This window comes from Oncorhynchus clarkii, chromosome 14 (genome assembly GCF_045791955.1).
Source record: "Oncorhynchus clarkii lewisi isolate Uvic-CL-2024 chromosome 14, UVic_Ocla_1.0, whole genome shotgun sequence".
In the NCBI taxonomy this organism is placed as follows: Eukaryota; Metazoa; Chordata; class Actinopteri; order Salmoniformes; family Salmonidae; genus Oncorhynchus; species Oncorhynchus clarkii.
Genome location: NC_092160.1, coordinates 28877730 through 28899718, shown reverse-complemented (window position 1 = coordinate 28899718; position 21989 = coordinate 28877730). Strand labels below are relative to the sequence as shown.

The window sequence follows — 21989 nt, the reverse complement described above, 5'->3', positions numbered from 1 at the left end:
GGGCTACCCTGGACAGCCCCAGTTTGGATGGCAAGGAGGACCACCCCCAGGACCCATGTATGGAGAGGCACCTAAAAACACAGGTGAAAGGGAGGGAGAATGAGGAGAGTGGAAGATGGGTGAGGGGAGGAAAAGAAGCGGGAGAAGGAGAGGGGTGAGGAGGAGAGAAAGGAGAGAGGAGGGGAGGAAGAATACAGGAAGAAGGAGAGGGGTAAGGAGGAGAGAAAGGAGAGAGGAGGGGAGGAAGAATACAGGGAGAAGGTGAGGAGGAGAGAAAGGAGAGAGGAGGGGAGGAAGAATACAGGGAGAAGGAGAGGGGTGAGGAGGAGAGGGAGGAGGGGAGGAAGAATACAGGGAGAAGGAGAGGAGAGGGGTGAGGAAGAATACAGGGAGAAGGAGAGGGGTGAGGAGGAGAGAAAGGAGAGAGGAGGGGAGGAAGAATACAGGGAGAGGAGAGGGGTGAGGAAGAATACAGGGAGAAAGAGAAGAGAGGGGTGAGGAGGAGGAGGAGAGGAAGGATACAGGGAGAAGGAGAGGAGAGGGGTGAGGAAGAATACAGGGAGAAGGAGAGGAAGAATACAGGGAGGAGGAGAGGGGGGAGGAAGAATACAGGGAGGAGGAGAGGAGAGGGGTGAGGAAGAATACATGGAGAAGGAGAGGAAGAATACAAGGAGAAGGAGAGGAGAGGGGGGAGGAAGAATACAGGGAGGAGGAGAAGAGGGGAGGAAGAATACAGGGAGAAGGAGAGGAGAGGGGGGAGGAAGAATACAGGGAGAAGGCGAGAGAGGAGAGGAGGAAGAATACAGGGAGAAGGAGAGGGAGGAGAGGAGGAAGAATACAGGGAGAAGGAGAGGGGTGAGGAGGAGAGAAAGGAGAGAGGAGGGGAGGAAGAATACAGGGAGAAGGAGTGGGGTGAGGAGGAGGGGAGGAAGAATACAGGGAGAAGGAGAGGGGTGAGGAGGGGAGGAAGAATACAGGGAGAGGAGAGGGGTGAGGAAGAATACAGGGAGGAGGAGAGGAGAGGGGTGAGGAAGGATACAGGGAGAAGGAGTGGAGAGGGGTGAGGAAGAATACAGGGAGAAGGAGAGGAGAGGGGGGAGGAAGAATACAGGGAGAAGGAGAGGAAGAATACAGGGAGAAGGAGAGGAGAGGGGGAGGAAGAATACAGGGAGAAGGAGAGGAAGAATACAGGGAGAAGGAGAGGAAGAATACAGGGAGAAGGAGAGGGGTGTGGAGGAGAGAAAGGAGAGAGGAGGGGAGGAAGAATACAGGGAGAAGGAGAGGGGTGAGGAAGAATACAGGGAGAACGAGAGGAGAGAAAGGAGAGAGGAGGGGAGGAAGAATACAGGGAGAGGAGAGGGGTGAGGAAGAATACAGGGAGGAGGAGAGGAGAGGGGTGAGGAAGAATACAGGGAGAAGGAGTGGAGAGGGGTGAGGAAGAATACAGGGAGGAGGAGAGGGGGGAGGAAGAATACAGGGAGAAGGAGGGGAAGAATACAGGGAGAAGGAGAGGAGAGGGGGGAGGAAGAATACAGGGAGAAGGAGAGGAAGAATGCAGGGAGAAGGAGAGGGGTGTGGAGGAGAGAAAGGAGAGAGGAGGGGAGGAAGAATACAGGGAGAGGAGAGGGGTGAGGAGGAGGAGAGGGTGAGGAAGGATACAGGGAGAAGGAGAGGAGAGGGGTGAGGAAGAATACAGGGAGAAGGAGAGGAAGAATACAGGGAGAAGGAGATGAGAGGGGGGAGGAAGAATACAGGGAGAAGGAGAGGAAGAATACAGGGAGAAGGAGAGGAGAGGGGGGAGAAGGAGAGGAAGAATACAGGGAGAAGGAGAGAAAGGAGAGAGGAGGGGAGGAAGAATACAGGGAGAGGAGAGGGGTGAGGAGGAGGAGAGGGTGAGGAAGGATACAGGGAGAAGGAGAGGAGAGGGGTGAGGAAGAATACAGGGAGAAGGAGAGGAAGAATACAGGGAGAAGGAGATGAGAGGGGGGAGGAAGAATACAGGGAGAAGGAGAGGAAGAATACAGGGAGAAGGAGAGGAGAGGGGGGAGAAGGAGAGGAAGAATACAGGGAGAAGGAGAGGGAGGGGGGAGGAAGAATACAGGGAGAAGGAGAGGAGAGGGGGAGGAAGAATACAGGGAGAAGGAGAGGAAGAATAGAGGGAGAAGGAGAGGGGCGTGGAGGAGAGAAAGGAGAGAGGAGGGGAGGAAGAATACAGGGAGAGGAGAGGGGTGAGGAGGAGAGGAGAGGGTGAGGAAGGATACAGGGAGGAGGAGAGGAGAGGGGGGAGGAAGAATACAGGGAGAAGGAGAGGAAGAATACAGGGAGAAGGAGAGGAGAGGGGGGAGGAAGAATACAGGGAGAAGGAGAGGAAGAATACAGGGAGAAGGAGAGGGGTGTGGATGAGAGAAAGGAGAGAGGAGGGGAGGAAGAATACAGGGAGAGGAGAGAGGTGAGGAGGAGGAGGAGAGGGTGAGGAAGGATACAGGGAGAAGGAGAGGAGAGGGGTGACGAAGAATACAGGGAGAAGGAGAGGAAGAATACAGGGAGAGGAGAGGGGGGAGGAAGAATACAGGGAGAATGAGAGGAAGAATACAGGGAGAAGGAGAGGAGAGGGGGGAGAAGGAGAGGAAGAATACAGGGAGAAGGAGAGTGAGGGGGGAGGAAGAATACAGGGAGATGAGAGGAAGAATACAGGGAGAAGGAGAGGAGAGGGGGGAGGAAGAATACAGGGAGAAGGAGAGGAAGAATACAGGGAGAAGGAGAGGGGTGAGGAGGAGAGAAAGGAGAGAGGAGGGGAGGAAGAATACAAGGAGAGGGGTGAGGAGGAGAGAAAGGAGAGAGGAGGGGAGGAAGAATACAGGGAGAAGGAGAGGGGTGAGGAGGAGAGAAAGGAGAGAGGAGGGGTGGAAGAATACAGGGAGAAGGAGAGGGGTGAGGAGGAGAGAAAGGAGAGAGGAGGGGAGGAAGAATACAGGGAGGGGGTGAGGAAGAATACAGGGAGAAGGAGAGGGGTGAGGAGGAGAGAAAGGAGAGAGGAGGGGAGGAAGAATACAGGGAGAGGAGAGGGGTGAGGAAGAATACAGGGAGGAGGAGAGGAGAGGGGTGAGGAAGGATACAGGGAGAAGGAGTGGAGAGGGGTGAGGAAGAATACAGGGAGAAGGAGAGGAGAGGGGGGAGGAAGAATACAGGGAGAAGGAGAGGAAGAATACAGGGAGAAGGAGAGGAGAGGGGGGAGGAAGAATACAGGGAGAAGGAGAGGAAGAATACAGGGAGAAGGAGAGGAAGAATACAGGGAGAAGGAGAGGGGTGTGGAGGAGAGAAAGGAGAGAGGAGGGGAGGAAGAATACAGGGAGAACGAGAGGAGAGAAAGGAGAGAGGAGGGGAGGAAGAATACAGGGAGAGGAGAGGGGTGAGGAAGAATACAGGGAGGAGGAGAGGAGAGGGGTGAGGAAGGATACAGGGAGAAGGAGTGGAGAGGGGTGAGGAAGAATACAGGGAGAAGGAGAGGAGAGGAAGAATACAGGGAGAAGGAGGGGAAGAATACAGGGAGAAGGAGAGGAGAGGAGAGGGGGGAGGAAGAATACAGGGAGAAGGAGAGGAAGAATGCAGGGAGAAGGAGAGGGGTGTGGAGGAGAGAAAGGAGAGAGGAGGGGAGGAAGAATACAGGGAGAGGAGAGGGGTGAGGAGGAGGAGGAGGAGGAGAGGAGAGGGTGAGGAAGGATACAGGGAGAAGGAGAGGAGAGGGGTGAGGAAGAATACAGGGAGAAGGAGAGGAAGAATACAGGGAGAAGGAGATGAGAGGGGGAGGAAGAATACAGGGAGAAGGAGAGGAAGAATACAGGGAGAAGGAAAGGGAGGGGGGAGGAAGAATACAGGGAGATGAGAGGAAGAATACAGGGAGAAGGAGAGGAGAGGGGGGAGGAAGAATACAGGGAGAAGGAGATGAAGAATACAGGGAGAAGGAGAGGGGCGTGGAGGAGAGAAAGGAGAGAGGAGGGGAGGAAGAATACAGGGAGAGGAGAGGGGTGAGGAGGAGAGGAGAGGGTGAGGAAGGATACAGGGAGGAGGAGAGGAGAGGGGGGAGGAAGAATACAGGGAGAAGGAGAGGAAGAATACAGGGAGAAGGAGAGGAGAGGGGGGAGGAAGAATACAGGGAGAAGGAGAGGAAGAATACAGGGAGAAGGAGAGGGGTGTGGATGAGAGAAAGGAGAGAGGAGGGGAGGAAGAATACAGGGAGAGGTGAGGAGGAGGAGGAGAGGGTGAGGAAGGATACAGGGAGAAGGAGAGGAGAGGGGTGACGAAGAATACAGGGAGAAGGAGAGGAAGAATACAGGGAGAGGAGAGGGGGGAGGAAGAATACAGGGAGAATGAGAGGAAGAATACAGGGAGAAGGAGAGGAGAGGGGGGAGAAGGAGAGGAAGAATACAGGGAGAAGGAGAGTGAGGGGGGAGGAAGAATACAGGGAGATGAGAGGAAGAATACAGGGAGAAGGAGAGGAGAGGGGGGAGGAAGAATACAGGGAGAAGGAGAGGAAGAATACAGGGAGAAGGAGAGGAGAGGGGGAGGAAGAATACAGGGAGAAGGAGAGGAAGAATACAGGGAGAAGGAGAGGAGAGGGGGGAGGAAGAATACAGGGAGAAGGAGAGGAAGAATACAGGGAGAAGGAGAGGGAGGAGAGGAGGAAGAATACAGGGAGAAGGAGAGGGGTGAGGAGGAGAGAAAGGAGAGAGGGGAGGAAGAATACAGGGAGAAGGAGAGGGGTGAGGAGGAGAGAAAGGAGAGAAGAGGGGAGGAAGAATACAGGGAGAAGGAGAGGGGTGAGTAGGAGAGAAGGAGAGGGGAGGAAGAATACAGGGAGAAGGAGAGGGGTGAGAAGGAGAGGGGAGGAAGAATACAGGGAGAGGGGTGAGGAGGAGAGAAAGGAGAGAGGAGGGGAGGAAGAATACAGGGAGAGGAGAGGGGTGAGGAAGAATACAAGGAGAAGGAGAGGGGTGAGGAGGAGAGAAAGGAGAGGGGAGGAAGAATACAGGGAGAAGGAGAGGGGTGAGGAGGAGAGAAAGGAGAGAGGAGGGGAGGAAGAATACAGGGAGAAGTAGAGGGGTGATGAGGAGAGAAAGGAGAGAGGAGGGGAGGAAGAATACAGGGAGCAGGAGAGGAGATGGGTGAGGAAGAATACAGGGAGAAGGAGAGGGGTGAGGAGGAGAGAAAGGAGAGAGGAGGGGAGGAAGAATACAGGGAGAGGAGAGGGGTGAGGAAGAATACAGGGAGAAGGAGAGGGGTGAGGAGGAGAGAAAGGAGAGGGGAGGAAGAATACAGGGAGAAGGAGAGGGGTGAGGAGGAGAGAAAGGAGAGAGGAGGGGAGGAAGAATACAGGGAGAAGTAGAGGGTTGAGGAGGAGAGAAAGGAGAGAGGAGGGGAGGAAGAATACAGGGAGCAGGAGAGGAGATGGGTGAGGAAGAATACAGGGAGAAGGAGAGGGGTGAGGAGGAGAGAAAGGAGAGAGGAGGGGAGGAAGAATACAGGGAGAGGAGAGGGGTGAGGAAGAATACAGGGAGAAGGAGAGGAGAGGGGTGAGGAGGAGAGGGGTGAGGAAGGATACAGGGAGAAGGAGAGGAGAGGGGTGAGGAAGAATACAGGGAGAAGGAGAGGAGAGGGGGGAGGAAGAATACAGGGAGAAGGAGAGGAATAATACAGGGAGAAGGAGAGGAGAGGGGTGAGGAAGAATACAGGTAGAAGGAGAGGAGGAATACAGGGAGAGGAGAGGGGGGAGGAAGAATACAGGGAGAATGAGAGGAAGAATACAGGGAGAAGGAGAGGAGAGGGGGTGAAGGAGAGGAAGAATACAGGGAGAAGGAGAGGGAGGGGGGAGGAAGAATACAGGGAGATGAGAGGAAGAATACAGGGAGAAGGAGAGGAGAGGGGGGAGGAAGAATACAGGGAGAAGGAGAGGAAGAATACAGGGAGAAGGAGAGGAGAGGGGGAGGAAGAATACAGGGAGAAGGAGAGGGGGGAGGAATAATACAGGGAGAAGGAGAGGAAGAATACAGGGAGAAGGAGAGGGAGGAGAGGAGGAAGAATACAGGGAGAAGGAGAGGGGTGAGGAGGAGAGAAAGGAGAGAAGAGGGGAGGAAGAATACAGGGAGAAGGAGAGGGTGAGTAGGAGAGAAGGAGAGGGGAGGAAGAATACAGGGAGCAGGAGAGGGGTGAGAAGGAGAGGGGAGGAAGAATACAGGGAGAGGGGTGAGGAGGAGAGAAAGGAGAGAGGAGGGGAGGAAGAATACAAGGAGAAGGAGAGGGGTGAGGAGGAGAGAAAGGAGAGAGGGGAGGAAGAATACAGGGAGAAGGAGAGGGGTGAGGAGGAGAGAAAGGAGAGAGGAGGGGAGGAAGAATACAGGGAGAAGTAGAGGGGTGAGGAGGAGAGAAAGGAGAGAGGAGGGGAGGAAGAATACAGGGAGCAGGAGAGGAGATGGGTGAGGAAGAATACAGGGAGAAGGAGAGGGGTGAGGAGGAGAGAAAGGAGAGAGGAGGGGAGGAAGAATACAGGGAGAGGAGAGGGGTGAGGAAGAATACAGGGAGAAGGAGAGGAGAGGGGTGAGGAGGAGAGGGGTGAGGAAGGATACAGGGAGAAGGAGAGGGGTGGGGAGGAGAGAAAGGAGAGAGGAGGGGAGGAAGAATACAGGGAGAAGTAGAGGGGTGAGGAGGAGAGAAAGGAGAGAGGAGGGGAGGAAGAATACAGGGAGCAGGAGAGGAGATGGGTGAGGAAGAATACAGGGAGAAGGAGAGGGGTGAGGAGGAGAGAAAGGAGAGAGGAGGGGAGGAAGAATACAGGGAGAGGGGTGAGGAAGAATACAGGGAGAAGGAGAGGAGAGGGGTGAGGAGGAGAGGGGTGAGGAAGGATACAGGGAGAAGGAGAGGAGAGGGGTGAGGAAGAATACAGGGAGAAGGAGAGGAGAGGGGGGAGGAAGAATACAGGGAGAAGGAGAGGAATAATACAGGGAGAAGGAGAGGAGAGGGGGGAGGAAGAATACAGGGAGAAGGAGAGGGAGGAGAGGAGGAAGAATACAGGGAGAAGGAGAGAGAGGGGGGAGGAAGAATACAGGGAGAAGGAGAGGAAGAATACAGGGAGAAGGAGAGGGGTGTGGAGGAGAGAAAGGAGAGAGGAGGGGAGGAAGAATACAGGGAGAGGAGAGAGGTGAGGAGGAGGAGGAGAGGGTGAGGAAGGATACAGGGAGAAGGAGAGGAGAGGGGTGAGGAAGAATACAGGTAGAAGGAGAGGAGGAATACAGGGAGAGGAGAGGGGGGAGGAAGAATACAGGGAGAATGAGAGGAAGAATACAGCGAGAAGGAGAGGAGAGGGGGGTGAAGGAGAGGAAGAATACAGGGAGAGGGAGGGGGGAGGAAGAATACAGGGAGATGAGAGGAAGAATACAGGGAGAAGGAGAGGAGAGGGGGGAGGAAGAATACAGGGAGAAGGAGAGGAAGAATACAGGGAGAAGGAGAGGAGAGGGGGAGGAAGAATACAGGGAGAAGGAGAGGAAGAATACAGGGAGAAGGGGAGGAGAGGGGGGAGGAAGAATACAGGGAGAAGGAGAGGAAGAATACAGGGAGAAGGAGAGGGAGGAGAGGAGGAAGAATACAGGGAGAAGGAGAGGGGTGAGGAGGAGAGAAAGGAGAGAAGAGGGGAGGAAGAATACAGGGAGAAGGAGAGGGTGAGTAGGAGAGAAGGAGAGGGGAGGAAGAATACAGGGAGCAGGAGAGGGGTGAGAAGGAGAGGGGAGGAAGAATACAGGGAGAGGGGTGAGGAGGAGAGAAAGGAGAGAGGGGAGGAAGAATACAGGGAGAAGGAGAGGGGTGAGGAGGAGAGAAAGGAGAGAGGAGGGGAGGAAGAATACAGGGAGAAGTAGAGGGGTGAGGAGGAGAGAAAGGAGAGAGGAGGGGAGGAAGAATACAGGGAGCAGGAGAGGAGATGGGTGAGGAAGAATACAGGGAGAAGGAGAGGGGTGAGGAGGAGAGAAAGGAGAGAGGAGGGGAGGAAGAATACAGGGAGAGGAGAGGGGTGAGGAAGAATACAGGGAGAAGGAGAGGAGAGGGGTGAGGAGGAGAGGGGTGAGGAAGGATACAGGGAGAAGGAGAGGGGTGGGGAAGAATACAGGGAGAAGGAGAGGAAGAATACAGGGAGAAGGAGAGGAGAGGGGGGAGGAAGAATACAGGGAGAAGGAGAGGAAGAATACAGGGAGAAGGAGAGGAGAGGGGGGGGAAGAATACAGGGAGAAGGAGAGGGAGGAGAGGAGGAAGAATACAGGGAGAAGGAGAGAGAGGAGAGGAGGAAGAATACAGGGAGAAGGAGAGGAAGAATACAGGGAGAAGGAGAGGAAGAATACAGGGAGAAGGAGAGGAAAGGGGTGAGGAAGAAAACAGGGAGGAGGAGAGGGGTGAGGAAGAATACAGGGAGGAGGAGAGGAGGGGGGTGAGCAGGAGAGAGAGGTGATGAAGAATACAGGGAGGAGGAGAGAGAGGGGATGAAGAATACAGGGAGAAGGAGATGAGAGGGAAGGATAAGGATATTGTTTGCCATATAAAAATGGTGGTCGACCGAGAGTCATCGATTGGTCGAAATGTTTAAACGTATTTTTCCGTATGTAGACAGACACCCTATGTGTTTGAATAAAATCAACTACATATGCACTGAGCTTGTCTGATGCTTTATGCACACTGTTTGATTAAATAATTCAGAGGCACAAATTACTCAGAGCCTGATGGTCACACTGTGTTAAAAGAAAATGATAGCAGGTGCCTATGTGACTGGCACACGTTGTCTCACTCTCCTCCCTACTGCAGTGAAAAAAAGGCACCACAGCACAGTAAGTTACCAAAATCCCAAGTTACCAAAATCCCTAATTTGTTTACAAAAAACATACCCCATTCCCTCAACCCTTGCTGTCTTTACATAAAACATGTAAGTATCGCATGCATGTGACAAAAAGGGCCTGACCTATCATAATCACATCAATAAAATGGTTATGACAAACTCCGGACACAGTAATGTCGACAGCAAAATGGACGCAGAGGACGTGAAATAAGAACTTGAAATGGGTGAATGTTTACTGGTTGCTCAGGAGGGAAAGGAGAAGTCAGATCTGTGGAAGACATTTGCCTTAGTTGTGGAGACTACAGGAGATTCAGATAAAGGAGGGTATATGAGCAAGCACTGTGTGAGTTATGTGTGCCAAACAGTTGCTGTTAGATTACAATATTATATTTATATATATTTTTTATTTTTTTCATTTGAAACAGTGTAAATGACACAGGTGTACCAGCGTCTATTCTAATAAAAAAATAAAATATACAGTGCCTTGCGAAAGTATTCGGCCCCCTTGAACTTTGCGACCTTTTGCCACATTTCAGGCTTCAAACATAAAGATATAAAACTGTATTTTTTTGTGAAGAATCAACAACAAGTGGGACACAATCATGAAGTGGAACGACATTTATTGGATATTTCAAACTTTTTTAACAAATCAAAAACTGAAAAATTGTTCGTGCAAAATTATTCAGCCCCTTTACTTTCAGTGCAGCAAACTCTCTCCAGAAGTTCAATAAGGATCTCTGAATGATCCAATGTTGACCTAAATGACTAATGATGATAAATACAATCCACCTGTGTGTAATCAAGTCTCCGTATAAATGCACCTGCACTGTGATAGTCTCAGAGGTCCGTTAAAAGCGCAGAGAGCATCATGAAGAACAAGGAACACACCAGGCAGGTCCGAGATACTGTTGTGAAGAAGTTTAAAGCCGGATTTGGATACAAAAAGATTTAGATTCATTAGTCATTTAGGTCAACATTGGATCATTCAGAGATCCTTATTGAACTTCTGGAGAGAGTTTGCTGCACTGAAAGTAAAGGGGCTGAATAATTTTGCACGCCCAATTTTTCAGTTTTTGATTTGTTAAAAAAGTTTGAAATATCCAATAAATGTCGTTCCACTTCATGATTGTGTCCCACTTGTTGTTGATTCTTCACAAAAAAATACAGTTTTATATCTTTATGTTTGAAGCCTGAAATGTGGCAAAAGGTCGCAAAGTTCAAGGGGGCCGAATACTTTCGCAAGGCACTGTGTATATATATATATATATAAAGCCTTTATTACAGCAGACTAAAAACAGTTACATCGTCAATTGCAGTTTATTGTTGATGCTAATTATTCAAAGCTCCCTTTGTTATGTAATTTAAAACTAAAATGCTTGATCGTATTTGAAAGCATGAATGTCTCATATGCTGTGTGACGGCAATAACAAATGAATGATTGATTGATCTATACAGTAGTCTGTATATTGAAATATAGGCCTAAGTAAGTTACGGTATTGAGACTAAACAGGATGTGCTCTTAGGCCTACAGCTCCATGGTGGTTATACAAGGCTACTATACAAAGACCACTAATGATAGTGACATGACTTATTATCATAATAACAGTAATAATAACAATAAGGAGATCAAGAAAAAGGAGGGTATAGTTGTGAGAGCTGTGTGTATATTATGTGTGACAAACTGGTGCTGTTAGGTTACAGTATCATTGTTCTGCCTGTTTGGAACAGTGTAAATAACATTAAATACATTGTAAGTAATACTGTTCTAACAAAAATAATTTTAAAGCCTTGATTACAGCAGAGCAAAGATTAAAACGGCCAAATCTGTGAAATTGCTTTATGCAACATTTTGCTGCTGCATGAGGTTCACAGAATCAGTAAGTTATTAAACACACAGTCAAACAGGAAACAGGAAACAGAAGCAGGATCTGTCTTATTTCTGGAGATGTCTGTATGTATATGGAGGATTTATGAAGCCAGGCACATTTAACAGTTGATTATAGACTTCATTAAATTGGGGTTTCCTCTCTCCTCAACTGTCTTAGACAATTAGGCTAATGCACCTAGTCTAATGCACCTAATGCACCTAGTCTAATGCACCTAATGCACCTAGTCTAATGCACCTAACGCACGTAGTCTAATGCACCTAATGCACCTCGTCTCTGCTGCGGCCTCCGCCACATTGTTCTCAATCCCAATATGCTGGTTAACTTCGGTATTATGCACATAGGTAAAGGTGCCAGTTCTACGGCACACTGAAGATTGTTTCAGAACGGTGGACAGCGACCGTATCTAATGATGGACAAAGCACATTTGTTATAAAATATTAGATTTATTAGTGTTGCACTATTATTTTAACATAATATAACCATATACAATGTCAGTATCACATGTCTTAGAGTGATGGACTGTCCCACCCCCGTGGCCTCCACAATGGATTAGTCCACTCAGACAGACGTAAATCAGACGGATGTCTTGTGATTGACTAAAGAAATCTCTATCGACCAAATAATCAACCAGTCGACTAAATGGGGTCCCTACCTTGACTTCTCTGAATGCAAAGACGCTGGAGGTGCTTTGGGAGTGGTGCAGCGGTCTAAGGCACCGCTAGCGCTAGCAGCATCACTACAGACCCTGGTTTGGTTCCTCTATCACAACCAGCCATGATTGGTAGTCCCATAGGGCTGCGCACAATTGGCCCAGCGTCATCCAGGTTTGGCCAGGGGTAGACCGTCATTGTAAATAAGAATTTGTTCTTAACTGACTTGCCTAATTAAATTAAATATTCCAGAGCTAGCACAGAGCTAGATTGAACTTGTCAACTAATCATCAAGCCCTTGACTAGGTGAATCAGGTGAGCTGGTTCAGGCCCTTGACTAGGTGAATCAGGTGAGCTGGTTCAGGCCCTTGACTAGGTGAATCAGGTGAGCTGGTTCATGCCCTTGACTAGGTGAATCAGGTGAGCTGGTTCAGGCCCTTGACTAGGTGAATCAGGTGAGCTGGTTCGGGCCCTTGACTAGGTGAATCAAGTGAGCTGGTTCATGCCCTTGACTAGGTGAATCAGGTGAGCTGGTTCAGGCCCTTGACTAGGTGAATCAGGTGAGCTGGTTCAGGCCCTTGACTGGGTGAATCAGGTGAGCTGGTTCAGGCCCTTGACTAGGTGAATCAGGTGAGCTGGTTCAGGCCCTTGACTAGGTGAGCTGGTTCAGACCCTTGCCTAGGTGAATCAGGTGAGCTGGTTCATGCCCTTGACTAGGTGAATCAGGTGAGCTGGTTCAGGCCCTTGACTAGGTGAGCTGGTTCAGACCCTTGACTAGGTGAATCAGGTGAGCTGGTTCATGCCCTTGACTAGGTGAGCTGGTTCAGGCCCTTGACTAGGTGAATCAGGTGAGCTGGTTCAGGCCCTTGACTAGGTGAATCAGGTGAGCTGGTTCAGACCCTTGACTAGGTGAATCAGGTGAGCTGGTTCAGGCCCTTGACTAGGTGAATCAGGTGAGCTGGTTCAGGCCCTTGACTAGGTGAATCAGGTGAGCTGGTTCATGCCCTTGACTAGATGAGCTGGTTCAGACCCTTGACTAGGTGAATCAGGTGAGCTGGTTCAGGCCCTTGACTAGGTGAATCAGGTGAGCTGGTTCAGGCCCTTGACTAGGTGAATCAGGTGAGCTGGTTCATGCCCTTGATTAGGTGAATCAGGTGAGCTGGTTCAGGCCCTTGACTAGGTGAATCAGGTGAGCTGGCCACTCTACCATAAAGGTAGAGTGCTGAAGAGATGGTGGTTCTTCTGGAAGGTTCTCCCATCTCTAGAGCTCTGTCAGAGTGACCATCGGGTTCTGGTCAGCTCCCTAACGAAGGCCCTTCTCCCTCGATTGCTCAGTTTGGCCGGGCGGCCAGCTCTAGGAAGAGTCTTGGTGGTTCTAAACTTCTTCTACCAGTTTAAAAATGATGAAGACCACTGTGTTCTTGGGGACCTTCAATGCTGCAGAAATGTTTTTGGTACATTTCCCCAGATCTGTGCCTCGACACAATCCTGTCTCAGAGCTCTGTGGACAATTCCTTCGGCCTCATGGTGGACTCCAAGTTGGAGAAACATCTCAAGGATGATCAATGGAAACAGGATGCACCTGAGCTCAGTTTCAAGTCTCATAACAAAGGGTCTGAATACTTATGTAAATAGTTTTTTTTTTATACATTTGCAAAAATATCTAAACTTGTTTTTGCTCTGTCATTATGGGGTGTTGTGTGTAGATTGAATAATTGTATTTAATCCATTTTAGAATAAGGCTGTAACGTGGAGAAAGTCAAGGGGTCTGAATACTTTCTGAATGCACGGTTCTTTTATATCAGCATCCCATTGTGTGTTCTTAAAGGTGAAGGTTGATGTAGCTAACCACATGATAGCCAGATCAGTTTCTGCTTTTGTTGTCATATAAAGGGGTGTTGTCTAAATCAGAAAGGTAACTTTCCAGACTTTAGTCAGGCCCTGTATTTGTTTACCTGGATGATACTTTCTCAGTGGTTTCTTAGTGGCAGTCCACTATTCGCCAGGCAATGGGACTTGAATGCTGCATTCATAACCAAGTGGGAGGTGGGAATTTACCAGTTGGATGCATTCACTCGCTTGTGACTGACCAGCTGTAATTGGTCTTATGTAGCAAAAAAATAAAAGTAGAGACTCAGAGCTACAAAATGGTATATCTTACACTGCAATTGAGGAACAATGGGAAAGTAGATCAACTTGTAAACTCACTTGAGAAAAGGGCCTTTGATACCTGCAAGTCCTGTTCCCACCCGTCTCTAAGGATTCACACGTGAGGTCGCGCGCTAAACAGTGAAGTAAAGATTAAGACTAAAAGGGGTAGCCTACAATAAGGACCAATTCCAGGTAAATGTTACTTGTCTAAATTGATGGGTCATGTGAAATAAATGCTGTGAGCCCCAGCCACATCCCATGTCTGTAAAAGTAGACATCATTCCAAATTCCTTAAACCAGACAGCTATTTTCAAAAGGGGAAGAAAACAAAATTGTACCAACTCCAATTTACAAACTAAGCATTTGTGTTTAGTGAGTTGGCTAGATTAGAGGCAGTAGGGATGTTCTCTTGAACAGTGTGAATTTGTATCAAGTACTTTTGGGTGTCAAGGGAAATGTAAGTTAAAGTACATTTTCTTTATGAATGCAGTGAAGTAAATGTAGACAAAAATATATACCACAAACTACTTAAGTAGTATTCAAGTTTTTACACCACTGCCCAAATGCCTTTGACACCAGTGCATATTACTTATCACAGTATTCCATACATGAGTTGAAACCTGAGTGAGGTGCACATAAACAGATGCGTGTGGTGGACACTTCATACGTGATGTTACGACCACACATCAATAGTCATATCTCAACATCTTGCTAAGTGGATGGTCTCTACAGAAGGTTAAACGTTACAGCCAAATGGTTACTTGCATAGTAGCAATATCAGAAAGATGGTGTCAAACTAAATAAAATATACAGCATGTACAATAATGATATGGGTGGGAGACGAGGTAGTTATATGCATACAATCAGGGGTAAAATGGCTGAGCAGCAGGATAACAAACAAATAGCAGCAACGTATGGTGTGTGTTAGGAGAGAGTCATGTGAATAGAGGCACTGCAGATAGTGCTGGTAACTGGTCTGTCCAAAACACGCATGAACAAGGGAATCTATATTCAGAGAGCCTGTTTCTGTCCTTGACTTTGGTGCAGGGCATGTGATGTCCATAGCCTCTTCATTGCAAAACTCCCTGATCTCCTCAAAAACATGCATTTGTCTAGCTGTGTCCAGTTCAGATGGTGCTTTTACAGGCAGAGCAAGGAGGAAGGATGCGCAGCAGCTGAAACCTGGTCCCGACAGTCGGAACACTCCTTGACTACAACACCAGGCTCCAGAGCATCGAAGCTGGAAAACAGGGAATAATAAGACACTACAACCCGGCACAACAGCAATTCACCTCCCAAGTTTAGATAAGAATAACATCGTACTGGTACTGCTTGATCTGTGGCAGCGGCCTGAAGTACAGAGGCAAGTGTTGCCAGTTGCCTTCCACCAGCACCCTACCATCCTCCAGTCCAACCATCCTCCAGTCCAACCAGCTGTGGGATGTTGACCCCTCTCACAGTATTGTCCTTCACAACACCAGCAATCTCAGACAGTGTTCACTCTGGTCTTTCTGAAGCGCTGCTTGATGAGCCCGAAGCACCAGCCAAACTTGGTGTGGCCTGTGATCAGAAAGTGGAGGTCCAGACTGGTGGAGGTTGTGCCGGGTCCACCAGGCACAATACCAGAGCACAAACTTGTTCTGGCCGTTTTCACAACTCAGGTTCACACGTATTTTCCCAGCTCTGTAGTTGGTGAAGAAATGGTGCATGTAGTTGATGACTGCGCTGCTGCCTTAGCTTGGGCCAGCTGTCTTGTTGATGACTGGTGGAGGAGAGTCAGTTCTACTGATTAATGCTGAAAGACAAATTCCAGATACAAATATTTTAGCAATATACTATAGATGCAAAATGGCATTCTGAGATATCACCAGACAGTTCATACAGGGAATGTTGGCTACTGACAAACCAATTGTAATAGCAAGCTGAAGTTAACCTAAATGTTTGGTTCATTGTTAGTTAGCAAGCCAGCGATCGAACTCCAGCTGGCTAGCTAACAGCAAGCATTGAAAACTGACAAAATTAGAAATGAATAACATTGAATCTGTAGCTAGATTCTTACCTGTTGTAGCAGGCTCAAGGGTGTAGGGTTTCCACATCAAGTTCAATACCAAAACATGCACCAGTATCACAAATAGAACGTAAATGTGGAGTTTTGGTACAAGGAGATCAACTCAGTCCACAAGCCATTCTCTTTGTCCATTCCGTTTTCCAGGGGTAATCCTCACACTCGGGTCCGGTACACAGATGGTGGTAATGTCACACTCTTCATAATACTCTTGGTTCTCTCCTACTCTGCCCCATTGTGCAGGCTGCTGCTTCCTTTATACCCAAGCACCCCCTAGTTTAACGAGCGACAGCCTTGCCTCGTTGGGGCAGGAAGTCCATAAAAGGCCCGGGGGTGGAGCCAACCGGCTGCCAGATATCTCCCATCAATAACCACTCCCCTCATCTCTCCCTGCCGTATGCCACACTGTATACATGGATGAAAGCTTCATGTTAGGTTCATTGTTAGTTAGCAAGCCAGCCATCGAACCCCAGCTGGCTAGCTAACAGCAAGCTTTAGTATGCAATGAAAACAACTTTCTGACATAATTAGAAATGTGTAATATCTGAATCTGTAGCTCGATTCTTACCTGTATACATGGATGAAAGCTTCACGACAGACTGCAACCCCTTTTTACAAAACATCCTGTGTTTCCGTTTAGTTTGCACAGCTTGTTTGGCCGGTTGTGTTCCACTGATTTCAAAACGTGTTATTTTAAGAGTGAGAGAGAGTCAGCATAGCATGGTACGATCGCTGTCCAGAAAGTAGTCCATCACAACTTTTTCCCACTGACCTTTGTCGATAGCACCTGATAAATTCAGGGCAGCAATGTTATTGAGAGCAGTAGCAACATATTTCAGGTCATTTTATAGACACAAGATGCAACACCACAGACCAATCCAAACTCATCTCTCGGCATGTCCAGCCCACTCATTATCTCAGCCAATCATGGCTAGCGGGAAGGTTGCTGGCTTTCTCTGTGGCTAAACCAACTAGGCTCGTAATTTAACAATTGTATTCGTATTTACAGATGACATACAAGTTTGATTTTAAGGCACATGAAAGTTCAGATGTTCATGAAGGCATTTCTGCCAAAAAAACATATTTTGATTAAAAAATGAATAATAATAATACGTTGAAAAGGCTCTCCTGTGAAGTCGTGACTTGGGACATACGCCCAGCTTCCTGAATCGGGTCACCTTTGAACTTGATGAGAAATGCTGATTGGCTAATTGCCAGCAAGCGGCCTAAACCATAAACTAAAAAAAGTATAGCTACAGTATCATGCTTGTAGCCAAAGTATAGTGTTCCAAAACCATATTAATAGATTTCTTTTTATAAATGTTTTCTGCATTAAACTGCCAAAAATGCTGTTATCAAGGTCCTTTCCTTAGTAGGTGACGTCAGAACTCCGGATGATAAATTAGTTTTCCACTCGTAATTACCAGTTGGGGGGGCCATTCGAAGGCGTGGATGTCGATTAAGGCAGCCCTCTGCACCTCTCTGATTCAGAGGGGTTGGGTTAAATGCCGAATACACATTTCAGTTGAATACATTCAGTTGGACAACTGACTAGGTATCCCCTTTCCTTTCAAGTGTTTTCTTTCCAGTCGTATTTGGTAAATACCACCTTTCCACTTGGTTATGAACATAGCGAACTTACTGCCTGGCAACTGTTGCTAGAGAGTAGTCCCTTTTGTACTGGGGTAGTACCTTGCCACTCAGGTAACACATAGCTGACCTGACTCACTCCAGATGGCAGCCTTTGTAAGGTGTGTGTGTGTGTGTGTGTGTGTGTGTGTGCACATTAATGATTAACAGCAAATATACCAAAGATAACAAGAAGAGTATGTTGTTAGGGCTAAGTGTGTGTGACTTGTGTATTCCAAGGGCGACAGGTAGCCTAGCGGTTAGAGCGTTTGGCCAGTAACCGAAAGGTCGCTGGTTTGAGTTCCCAAGCCGACAAGGTGAAAAATCTGTCTGTGCCCTTGAGCAGGGCTAATAACCCTAATTTCATTGCACCTATCTGGTATATGTGACAATGAAACATTATGTTTTTTACTGCCAGTTGTAAAGGTTTGAATGTTTTCCTCTCTTTCTCTCCCCATCCCTCCCTTCCTCTAGTGTACGTGGTGGAGGAGAGAAGGAGAGATGATTCAGGAGACACGTGTCTGACTGCCTGTTGGACGGCTCTCTGCTGCTGCTGCTTGTGGGACATGCTCACATAACCTCTGACCCCTGACATTTACACTTATCTGCTTTGACCCTCACCCTTTACCTCCTAACCCTTAACCCACAGTTCCTCTCATCTGTAATAGAAAACAAGTACTGGGAGAAATAGAACACTATGAGTATCTGGGAAACCAGGCCTGGTATTTATAGCGGACTTTGAAAAGCCCTTTGATAAAGTACAACCAGAATTTATATGTAAATGCCTGGACCATTTTAATTTTGGAGAGTCTCTTATAAGATGGCTTAAAGTTATGTATAGTAACCCCAGGTGTAAAATAGCAAATAATGGCTACTTCTCGGGAAGTATTACATTGTCAAGAGGAGTAAAACAAGGTTGTCCACTATCGGCATATCTATTTATTATGGCCATCAAAATGTTAGCTATTAAAATCAGATCCAACAATAACATCAAGGGGCTCGAAATCCAGGGTTTAAAAACAAAGGTGTCATTGCTGATCATTCATGTTTTCTTTTAAATACGCAATTTGGACCCCTGCACAGCCTCCTAGAGGATGTGGAACCTTTTTCTAGCCTCTGGATTACAACCAGAATGATGATAAATGCACCATATTACGTATTGGATCACTAAAAAAGACAACTTTTACATTACCGTGTAGTTTACCAATAAAATGGTCTGACGACGTAGTGGACATACTTGGTATACATATCCCAAAAGAAAGAAATGATCTCGATACAATATATATTTATAGAAAGTTAGCCAAATTAGATACCATTTTGCTACCATGGAAAGGACAACATCTGTTTATTTGTGGAAAAATTACCCTGATTGAATTTTTTTGTCATATCCCAGTTGACCTATTTACTTACTTATGGCCCTGCCTACACCTAACGACTTGTTAATTCACCTATTTAGTTACTTATGGCCTAACGACTTGTTTATTCAATTATATGAGCAAAAAAATTCCACCTTATTTTGAATGGCAAGCCCGAGGAAAATTCTCTAGCAGATAAAAAAAAAAGGCTTAAAAATGTTATAATCTTCGTAAATGATATCATAAATTGGACTGGTGGAATTATGTCACACATGCAGTTAACAACAAAATATGGAAATGTCTGCTCTATCCAAAATTACAACCAACTGATTGCAGCATTGTGGAAAGGGGAGGTAAGGAACGTGACTGTTGGCCCTGCATTAAAGACCAAAATTGTCTAAAGAAAATTGTGATAAATAAAAAGTATAACAGTTTCATTTAAGGACCAAAAAAATGACAGCTGCACCATAAAGGTTGATAAATAGTTGGGAGATTTTCAATGTACTGATTCCATGGTACCTGGTTTATGAACTGATACACAAAACAACGCCGGATTCTAAACATAAGAGTTTTTCAATTTAAATTATTATCCACAATTCTTGCAACCAACATAATGTCATATATCTCTTCTGATTTTGCTGTGAAGAGACAGTCATTAGATCACTTGTTTTGGTACTGCCCTGATGTAGCTTGTTTTTGGTCAGAGGTTCAGGAATGGCAAAAAAGATTGCAACATTTACCTGGAGCTAACTCTGCAAATAGCACTGCTGGGTGATTTGAAAAGTCATAGTCAATTGATCAATAATGTAATAATACTCTTAGCACAATTTTTAAAATTTAATTTACAAACTGAAGGAACTGAGTATATAAAGTTTCAGAGCTTTTGTGAAACATCACAGCACAGTGGAAATCTATATATAGATGGGAGGGGTTGAGTGTAGCTGAAGGCTGGGATGCCAATGTAAAATATATTGTCCATAAATTGTAGATATTATGTATAGGCAGGAAGTAGAAGCCTAAGTATCGTTGTCCATTAGTTTACTTCAATTAGGGGAGTTGTGGTAGGGTTAGGGGGAAATAAGAAAGTTATTAAAAAGTCCCTCATTTTATCCTAACCTCTAACCCCTAAGGTCTAACCCCTAACCTACCTGTTACACTGTCCCTCCATCTGGCCTTACTTCCTGTTAGTCCACCTCAATCCTTCTCTCTCCCCCTAACTATCAGCCTTACCCCTTGCACTCCTGCTTTCCTTCCCAAACGTCCAGCCTGAACCCCTGTGCCTCCTGAACAATGGTAGCATTATATTGATAACCTCTATGTATCTATCCTTGTGCTCCTACACCTGACCTAACCCCTCTGTAGCAGTTTAGCTACAATACCTTCCCTAAATCTCAGGCACTGTACTGTAGATATTGCTTCTTGTGGAACACAAATTAATTCTCAAACACCACACACACAATATGCACTCATATCTCATGCGTTCTACTGTAGATGACACACATACACGAACGAACACACACACACACACACACACACACACACACACACACACCATGCACTCTCTCTCTCTCTCCTGGGCACTTTAACATCTTACCTAAGGTACTTCTCCTGCCTCCCTCCATCCTCCCAAACAAACCTCTAGTCATACCACCTCATATTCCCTAAACCCTATACCACCCTAACGAATGACTCTCTGCACCGTATCTGTCATGGCTACCTAGACCATTGGATGCCAGTAAGCTACAGTGGCCCTTGCCAACCCCCTGCCCCCGCTGTACCATGCTGAAGCTTGAACTGTCCTCTCCGTTAATGTTTGCACAACAGCTACTGTGGTTTCCTGTTTGTCTTAGGATGAATCCTATGAGCTGGCATCGAATGCATTTTTTTTAAAGACGATGACAATGAACATTTTAATGTTTGAGTACTACTGTTCAATGCTTGCAACGTTTTTTCCCTGTTCATTTCTAGATCCTGGATGAATATGATTTGATTGCTATGTTATTTTTAATATTCTCATTCCTTGAAGGAGAGAACATGAAACATAAAAAAAAGTGAATGTTTGTTATGTAGATGCCTTTGCCTGACATGAGAATCTTGCGTTAAGAATAAATTATTCCCAAAAAAGAGTCAACATTGTCTGGTGTCTTTCACTCTGGTCTGTGTTCAGTCAATCAGTTGTGGGTATGTCTGTGTGTTTTACTGTGCTTGCTGTAGCAGAGGTTGACTGTGTTATAGATCTCTATGGTTGGTAATTGGTTCCAGGATAGATCTGAGTCTATTTATACCACTGGAGTGCTGTGACCTTGGCTGTGGAGTCACACTGGACTGCTGTGACCTTGGCTGGCGAGTCTTGTGTAACCACCGTGATTTAGACTACAGCAGTAGATGAGGATAAATGACGACATGGATAACACAGAGCGGTCTGGCTTCTCATGCATCGGCAGGACAGAGCAGTTATGTCAGGTAAGGCGGGGGTATGTGTGTCAGTAACTGCTGGTGCGCGATGTCTAGTATTAAAGATGTCTCGAGGTATTGCTCGCCTGATGTAGAATACCTCATGATAAGCTGTAGATCACACTATCTACCAAGAGAGTTCTCATCTGTATTTGTAGCCACCACAAACCGATGCTGACACTAAGACTACACTCAACGAGCTGTGTAAGGCCATAAGCAAACAAGAAAATGCTCATTCAGAAGTGGCGCTCCTAGTGGCCGGTGAGTTTAATGCAGGCAAAACTTAAATCCTCGCTCAATACGGAAGTGACTAGCGGATGCTACACTACAGGACTGTTTTACTAGCACAGACTGGAATATGTTCTGGGATTCATCGGGATTCCTCCAATGGCATTGAGGAGTATACCACCGCAGTCACCGGCTTCATCAATAAGTGCATCGACGACATCATCCCTACAGTGACCGTACGTCCCAACCAGAAGTCATGGATTCCAGGCAACATCCGCACCGAGCTAAAGGCTAGAGCTGACGCTTTCAAGGAGCGGGACACTAATCTGGACGCTTATAAGAAATCCTGCTATGCCCTCCGACGAACCATCAAACAGGCAAAGTGTCAATACAGGACTAAGACTGAATCCTACTACACCGGCTCTGATGCTTGTCTAATGTGGTCATGGCTTGAAAACTATTACAGACTACAAAGGGAAACCCAGCCGCAAGCTGCCCAGTGAATCCCTTTCTTGCTCGCTTTGAGGCAAGCAACACTGAAGCATGCGTGAGAGCACCAGCTGTTCCGGCCGACTGTGTGGTCACGTTCTCTGTAGCCGATGTAAGACTTTTAAACAGGGCAACATTCACAAAGCCGCTGGGCCAGACGGATTACCAGGATGTGTACTCAAAGCATGTGCGGACCAACAGGCAGGTGTC

The 21989-nt window shown here is 47.1% G+C and overlaps 1 protein-coding gene across 2 annotated transcripts in view; it reads left to right on the top strand.

The window, feature by feature from the left end:
• The window catches only part of LOC139366484 (cysteine-rich and transmembrane domain-containing protein 1-like), a 44358-nt gene extending 23619 nt beyond the window's left edge, over window positions 1-20739 (top strand). Inside the window, exons 2-3 of one of the 2 annotated variants that reach the window (XM_071103998.1) lie at window positions 1-83; window positions 17728-20739. The exon at window positions 1-83 is cut by the window's left edge and continues 253 nt beyond it. In XM_071103998.1, the coding sequence (XP_070960099.1) occupies window positions 1-83; window positions 17728-17831 (187 nt within the window). In that variant the 3' untranslated portion in view covers window positions 17832-20739. The remainder of the gene's footprint in view (window positions 84-17727) is intronic. The other variant, XM_071103999.1, reaches the window with a different exon arrangement.
• The last annotated feature ends 1250 nt before the right edge of the window (window positions 20740-21989 follow it).